Source organism: Mixophyes fleayi, chromosome 11, assembly GCF_038048845.1.
Source record: "Mixophyes fleayi isolate aMixFle1 chromosome 11, aMixFle1.hap1, whole genome shotgun sequence".
Taxonomy (NCBI): Eukaryota; Metazoa; Chordata; class Amphibia; order Anura; family Limnodynastidae; genus Mixophyes; species Mixophyes fleayi.
In genome coordinates, this window is record NC_134412.1 from 73,852,428 (window position 1) to 73,860,807 (window position 8,380).

An 8,380-nucleotide genomic window follows, 5' to 3' on the forward strand; every position below is an offset into this window, starting at 1 on the left:
GTACTCGGGAACCTGTGCTTATCCAGCTGTTACTGTACCCCACTCCTCAGCATGCTCTGCCAGCTATATAACAGAGGTGTATGGTGCCCTCTACAAGCTTAGCGCAGTCCAGCACTATGTGACTCTACGTGACTTATAAATAATTCATCTGCTAAGTAACCACTTTCAGGTGGCTACATCGGTATTGGTTTTCCTCTGTTTGAGAAGGGATATGTCTTGTGAATTCTTTTTCTTTCAGTAATAAAAATTAAATGACCCCCCCCCCCCCCAATAAACAGCAGCAAGAGACTAACCAATAGTAAAGATGATATATGAGAAGCCATATTATATAACCAGTCGGACAGTGCTGGCGATAGTCACATGGACTTATTATTGCGCAGTAGTAATATAATGCTGTCATATGGTATAGCCTAGTGTTGGCTAACCTGTGACACTCCAGGTGTTGTGAAACTACAAGTCCCAGCATGCTTTGCCAATATATAACAGCTTATTGCTGGAAGAGTATGCTGGGACTTGTAGTTTCACAACACCTGGAGTGTCACAGGTTAGCCAACACTGGTATAGACGGAGTATTTGTTTCCATATATGTGATTGCACAGGGTATTGTCAGGATGAAGAGCACATTTGTGTATTTGTGATTACAAGTTTGTGATCTGTTACTACCTTTGACTAGTGTGGAAATATTACCTATACACAACAAGTTCACTGGTTAACTCTAGCAAAGTTCTGTGAGTTCAGTATTCGCTCATCACAGTCCCACACCAAATGAGCCAAGGATCCACCACTAAAAGGATCCCCCTCTTCTTGCTTCTGTTTTATATAAGAAGTGCCTTTGAGACGGCAGCTTTATTCAGCTGTACACTCAGTTCAACAATCTGCTGCTCTTCAAAACACATATCAATATATACACAGTGCTTTTACTGATCATGTCAGCATGTTGTCAAGTCAATACGTCTCTTATGTTTGTCCAACAGTGGCTTTAAATTACCAGTCGGAAGGAAGGATGCTGCAGCTAAACCGAGCCAAGTTCAACATCAATGGGAACTGCGGTTATGCTCTGAAGCCGAAATGCATGTGTCTTGGTGAGAAGCGTCATAGGTTATAAACAAACTCCAGGGGTAGTCTGCAATTTAAGCCATAGGACAGGTCCAGCCAATAATAGACTGTGCAAACAAATTATATACACACATAAGCATAGATGTATCACGATATGTACAAAGGGATGGTATTTGTTGAAATGTTACAGTCAGCAGCTGCCTTTGTTTTAATGTGTATGTATGTATATGTATATATATATATATATATATATATATATGACACAAGAAAACCACACGTACCAAGTATGCACATCCTTTGCACAGTCTATAAAGACATGAATCATTTTCCCACATGATCTTGTACATACTAATTATTTAACTTGTTTCCTCCTTGGCCCAGTGCCGCACGGGGGATGGGGGTATTGGCGATTGTAGTATTTTACTTAGTACAGCACCAGAGGTTAATCTGGCCCTGTTTAGATGCAGATGTTCAAGTAGACGGTGACCATAACTAGACTTTAATGACACCTATAGTAACTGTTGCATAACCTGTGTTTCTTGTACAGATTATATAGTTCATATTACATTGTTTTAGTGTAACACACACAGAATAACTATAGAAACTTTTCTACTTCACAAATTATTCCGTTATGCTCTTGTAGCCTAGTTCTACAATGACACAATCAAAGGGCCTGATTCGTTACGGAGAGCAAAGCAAAAATAAGGAGTACATTTGCTCCTAGACAAACCATGTTACAGTGCAAGGGGTGCAAATTAATTTATTACTTTGTGTGTAAGGAAAATACTGTCTGCTTTGTCATGGAGGACACAAATACTTGATAGCCTATTTTTACACTGTGATTTAAAGTTGATCTAGGACATGCCCTACCCCAACTATAAATCTGTCCCCACATTTTAAATTTTCATCCCCCTCCAATGCAACATGGTTTTGCCCAGGTGCAAATTTTCTATCCAGCTTTTGGGAATATCAGATACTATATTTGAGGGGTTTACTGCAACATATATCTTTACACAGCCAATACACACACAAAATGAAGGTACATGATTTGTCGGTCACCTTGTGAATGATGTTTGTGTGAGTTTATTTGTGTGTTTAAATTCTAGGTGCCTTTAATCCAAATTCTGAGGACCCCTTACCAGGCCAGTTAAAGAAGCAACTTGTTCTCCGAATAATTAGTGGTCAACAGCTTCCGAAGCCAAAGGACTCCATGTTGGGAGACCGTGGAGAGGTAATGAGTTCTCTGCAGAAATTACTTGGCTTAGCTAAACAAGTTATCTAATTGGCCAGCAAACAAATCATCATCACCATTTATTTATATAGCGCCACTATTTACACAGCGCTGTACAGAGAACTCGCTCACATCAGTCCCTGCCCCATTGGAGCTTACAGTCTAAATTCCCTAACATACACACACACACTAAGGTCATTTTGTTAGCAGCCAATTAACCTACTACTATGTTTTTGGAGTGTGGGAGGAAACTGGAGCACCCGGAGGAAACGCACGCAAACATGGGGAGAACATACAAACTCCACACAGATAAGGCCATGGTCGGGAATTCAACTCATGAACCCAGTACTGTAAGGCAGAAGTGCTAATCACTGAGCCACCGAACAGCGCTCTGCCCCTGCTCCCCCGAGTGTGCAGCTTCACAGGGGTCCTCTGCTGGGGAACACACAAAATCTCCCATCTACTTTAGGACTCCTCTTGAAGCCATCCTGTAATGGGCAGACCTAGGACCTGTCTTAAGATGACCTAACCCATCAGTTTATACGGAGTCAGTAGATGGCCTATGTAAGCAACATTAGAGGGGTAGGAATAGTAAATAATAATTTACATATAACCTATATACACTCATGCGGGGGAATTCATTTGGGCACGTTGTTGCCGAAAGTGACCGTTAGTACGGTACTCTTTAACGCTGGTTTTTGCTCCGAGTTAAATTTACCGGATTAACGGTAATACGTTTAACGCTGCATTATTCCGGGGGGTGTTTGAATTCCGCCCCATACAGGGAAGGTTTCACCAAAATAGTACTTTATTTGTTAAACCTTGAAAATAATAATAGAATATTAAACTGTAATAGTTGATCGTATAAATCAATGGGCGCCATGTGGATAAACTAATCACTATTAAATATGTTAGAGAAATGGCTGTCTCTTAAGTGTTCTGTCTCCATCTAATTGAAATAATAAATTTATAAAGGGCACACAGTATCTCCTTTCATTTGTAATAGTTATATTGATGAGAGAGGACAATCCTCCTGATACCGTTAGTGATGAGATGTCTTTCATACAAGTGATGTAGAACCGTATTTACAGTTGTTTCCCTGTGCACCGTGCAGTTTTAGAAGTGCCTCACAAGGGACAGGACATCAGGTAAAGGACACTGTGATGTGTGTTGTGATTGAACAGCGAGTGCTCAAAATGAAGTCAGCTTTGGCAATCATAATAAAGGCAGGGTGACATTTTCTTTATTACTAAAGCATTACATCTACTAACATTTGGCACATGCTGCAGGGAGCATTTGTATTCAGCTCAGACTTTTTACAGACCTATTGGTTTCCAACTGTGTTTGCTTGGAAAGTACAATTTGTTCAAAGCACGTCCTACTAATAGCAGAGGTAGCCATTTTGTGGGCTGAACCATTATCGGAGCATACCAATACACCAAGAACTAGTGACCTCACAGAGGCATGTGAGGTACTTTGTACCTCATACCTTAGTGATGCCTCTAGTTCCTATTAAATGGATAAACTGGTTATTGATTGAACCTATAAAATGGCTGCCTGCACTGTGTATAAGTGACAGGAACTTTAGGGATTAATAGGCCTTTATACAGTTTTTTACTACTATGTAGTACTACCGTTACTATGGTAAAAAGTAAAGCTCATTTTTGCTTGCATCTCTATGAGCGTTACTTCTGTAAACAAAAAAAAAAAAAAAAAAAAATCCATGCACGTTGTCTCGCAGTCGTTCCAGAGATGCCTTGCATGGACTTTTTTATAATTGATTTCCCCCCTTAAGCTGGGTACACACTACAGAATTTTCCACCAACTTTTTATGCCGAGCAATTTTACATGCGATCGATGGTCCGATCGCTCGGTCCATGGACTGCATACACACTAGCCTTGTTTTACGATAAAGGGAAGAGCGGACGTCCCTTTAGCGACTTTTTACAGCCATGTTGTCGTGAGCAATGACTGTAATTTCGTACTCACTGTTGTGGATCAGGCGGAAGTTTATACACACTACACAGCGGAAACGAGATTGGAACGAAAATATTAGACGGTACGACCAACCAAATGAGGCGACAATCGTCCATTTGGGCAGACTTTCGACCATCGTGTCACTACACACACTGACCCAACTTTTGAACGAGCGGTCGTATGTCGGCTGATTTGAGCCGATTATTGGACGAAAACCGTGTAGTTTGTACCCAGCTTTAGAATGTGATGACAGAGAAGTGAACTAGGTGGGCATTGCAAATTGTACTCTGTTGTATGTTTTCTTTAACATTTTTGTTATATATACATTATTTTATATGATTTATGCAGGAGGGGGGGTCAGGGTTGTATTTAAAATGTATGCTGTAATAATCATTGTGAGTGAATATGCCCTAAATTAATGATTGAGCCATCTTATTCATTGCCCCTTTATCCAACACCCCTTATATACATTACATTTACTGAGCACAGCAGTTTATTGTTAAAGATGAAGAAGCAGAAAAAACAAATAAAATGAACAATAAACTTTCTGGTCTCTGTCAGTCATTGCAATGTCTGTCCTTCCCCGTGTTGTACAAACACTGTATTGGATATCGGAACCCAGTAAATGGCTCACCCCAGGTCACATTGTGTGCTGCATTTGGCATGACGTAAAACCTGGTAGTCTGCTTCAAATGTTTTGTCCACTAATCCAACCCATAGAGATCCGGTGGTGACCTCTGATGGTAAATGTCTCACCAGAAGAGGTCCTCTGTTTTCCAAAAATAGTATAGCTGATGCCCTCCTCTGCCCCCGTAATTGAATATTTGCAAAGTAAACTAAGGGTCAGCTAGGGCCAAGGGTCGGATAAGTTGCCCAGGAGGGTCATCCGGACCAGACCTGTAGGGAGTGGGAGGGAGGTGTTCACTAGTCAAGTAAACAATCTGCTGCTGGAAGAATGATCCCAGCTCCTAAAGTTGGAGATAAAGGAGCATGCTCATCGTTGCCCTCCCCTCCTGAAAGGGGGTAAACGGGAGGCGTGGGCTAGAGAAGGCTACATTTTGAAAAAATTCTTTCCTAGCAACCCACTCCCCACATTAAGGATTGCATGTCATTGTATTGTTACCAACTAGTATTTTAAGTTGCAGAAGGGTCCCGGCTGAGGTGGAGAAGCACTGTAGCTAGCCACAATGGGAGGTGCATTATAGACCAATGGGGCAATTGGAATGTGGCTAAACAGCATAATACCACCCTCTTGGGGGGTCCTCTTCAAGACCATGAGTGGGCTTTGAGGGACATTGCCCAGGGGGAGGAAGGGTGCCCCCAAGAGTTTGGGGGCTGGTCTCTTGCAGTGCGGTTTTCTGTGCCACCATAAGCCCAAATTTAAATAAAAGCTGTGACCTTATTTCACCATTTTATTGTTTTCAAAGAGTACTTTGCAATTGAAATGTTTACTATACAAAGTGTTTTATGTGTATTTGAATGTTTCTTGTGTTATTGGTTTTTGTTACTTTTTTGATTGTTTGTTTATGGGCAGTTCTCACTGATTTAGTGGATCTACATTATGCAATGCACTGTGTGGTAACTTCTATGTTTGTTATATATTATTTTACTAAAAACTTAATAAAAACCTTTTAAGTTAAAAATTTCTTCAAAGTGTTATGGGACATCAGCTGCTCAGGTACTAGTTGAGCTACATTGGCAGCCTTGGTTATCACCAGTTTACCAACATTCTAATCCGTAATGACAGAAGCTGGAGTCTGGTAACAGAACAAAAGTTTAACACATCCTGGTGTAATGTTTGTGTGTTTTATATTGTAGATTATCGATCCTTTTGTAGAAGTTGAGCTCATTGGTTTGCCTGTAGACTGCTTCAAAGAACAAACGCGTGTTGTGGATGACAATGGTAAGCTCATAGGGAGCTGGCACGGAGCGTTCATAGGGAGCTGGCACGGCGCGTTCATAGGGAGCTGGCACGGCGCGTTCATAGGGAACTGGCACGGCGCGTTCATAGAGAGCTGGCACGGAGCGTTCATAGGGAGCTGGCACGGCCTGTTCATAGGGAGCTGGCACGGCGCATTCATAGGGAGCTGGCACGGCGCGTTCATAGGGAGCTGGCACGGCGCGTTCATAGGGCGCTAAACCTTTATAAAATCAATACAATGAGAGTGGAATTTGTAAACTTGTCTCTTCTTTGTAGGATTTAATCCAATGTGGGAGGAAACATTGGTGTTTACTGTGCACATGCCGGAGATCTCTCTCATCCGCTTCCTTGTCTGGGATCATGATCCAATTGGCCGGGACTTTATTGGACAGAGAACACTTTCATTTAGTAGCATGATGCCAGGTAAATCATTTTACTACAACTGTGTCCCTGTTGTTCTATAACATGGCTACTACATCTCTTATGGGCTTGGGTTAAAACAAAAATTGAAGCTTTTAACAGTACCCTTAGTATTGATTTCTTTACTGCAACCTAAGCTGACCAGAACCATATTACTAACGCATGCACAGTAAAAGCATCAGAGATCTTAAGCAGTAGATATAGCAACCGGAGTATTAGTGGCAGCAGCCTGACCTGGGGGCCCAGCTGTGACCAGGCCAAAATTGGTTAAAAAATAAAAAAAATGCCTGCCAGCTTAATGAGATAATCAACAATAATTTTACATTTCTGATACAATATAGCTATTTTTATTAACAGAGATGGGACATGGCAGAGGTTCACACTACAGAGATGGGGAAAATAGGGGCCTTGGTGGACAAAAAGGTGAAATCGAGGGCTGGCTCTGATCTCGGTATGCTGTGGAGGCTCAGGGCTGCTTGTTTCTTTCACCCTACTTACCAGCACAGGCTTTTTAGCAGTCAGTTTTGGGACCAGATTGTGAAGACATTATCACCCAACAATACACTGTGCAAATTCAGAGCTAGAATGTTCACTATATTTACTAAACAGACCAGTGCTTTTATGGTCACTGAGGGAGAAAGTTGGAAAAGCAGATATGGAGAAGAGCCAACATGAGTCATAGGGGGGGCAAACGAGGAGCAAGGAATGAAGGGGCTAAGTATGAGAGAGGAGATAGGAGTAGAGAGGGGGCAGACATGAGAGGTCATTCAGGAGACAGGGGTGTGGGGCGGGCATAGAGGTGCAGTCAGGAGTTATAGGGTTACTAGCCTGAGAGGAGATCAAAGGGATGCAGATTCCTTAAAACCTCCAGAAATGCAGACAGGGTTTGCTCAACATCTGTGAATGAAGCAGGTGTGATGCTGTGTATGGGGGAGATATTGGGGGGCTCAGATTTTGTTAGGGGCCTTTAGTTACAGGGCTGCTCTGCAAAAATTAGTAAACAATATTGGATGCGATATATCGCATGTATAAGCACAGGTAGGATACTATTTGCTGGTAGTACTGTTACATGTTGTGGATAAATGGCACAAAGTTCGAATTCTTCTTTTTGTACAAATAATTTAAACATATATTTTAAAGACTCCCCTGTAGCCAGCGCCAATTCCTTCGTTACGTCTCTCATTCGTGCCATGCTCTTTAGAACGTACATAAACCGAGTGTACAGGTTACAATAACCCTGCCTGTCTCCTGCAGGTTATCGGCATGTGTACCTGGAAGGTATGGAAGAGGCATCCATCTTTGTTCATGTAGCAATTAATGACATCAGTGGTAAGGTGGGTGGAACTCATTTTCAATGCTGTGGATTATATTGGAGCACAATACAGTTATGTGGATGTATACAATTGTTGTGCTATATGGATGCAACGTTTTATTTAAAATTAGGTAGAGACAAATAACAAACTCTATGTTGTTGATTTTGCTACAATAGTTTTATTCCGCTAAGAAATGGAGCCCTTTTCGTGTATTCTTTGCACAAAGCGAAATCCAGACATTGCAAGAGAGGTGGCTCCTCTAGGGCTCGTACGCAGCTAGTATTGAGCTTTTCTGTGTTTAAAATACAACAAAGCGTGTTTCTCAAGCATTAACACACACTTCTAGTACAGTAGTTGTATTGGTAGAAGCAGAACCCATCAAAGCTCATGGAGAACGTGTTTAAAATGCATCACTAAATCGCTTTTAAAGCGCATGTTTTCCTATGTATTGACCTATACCAG

General features: G+C 41.6%; 1 protein-coding gene across 1 annotated transcript in view; it reads left to right on the top strand.

Annotated features, from left to right (window-relative positions):
- LOC142106634 (1-phosphatidylinositol 4,5-bisphosphate phosphodiesterase eta-2-like) overlaps positions 1–8,062 on the top strand; it is a 24,568-nt gene extending 16,506 nt beyond the window's left edge. The window contains exons 2-6 of the mRNA XM_075189629.1: positions 975–1,082; positions 2,163–2,287; positions 6,083–6,167; positions 6,462–6,608; positions 7,860–8,062. Of these exons, the coding sequence (XP_075045730.1) occupies positions 975–1,082; positions 2,163–2,287; positions 6,083–6,167; positions 6,462–6,608; positions 7,860–8,062 (668 nt within the window). The remainder of the gene's footprint in view (positions 1–974; positions 1,083–2,162; positions 2,288–6,082; positions 6,168–6,461; positions 6,609–7,859) is intronic.
- The last annotated feature ends 318 nt before the right edge of the window (positions 8,063–8,380 follow it).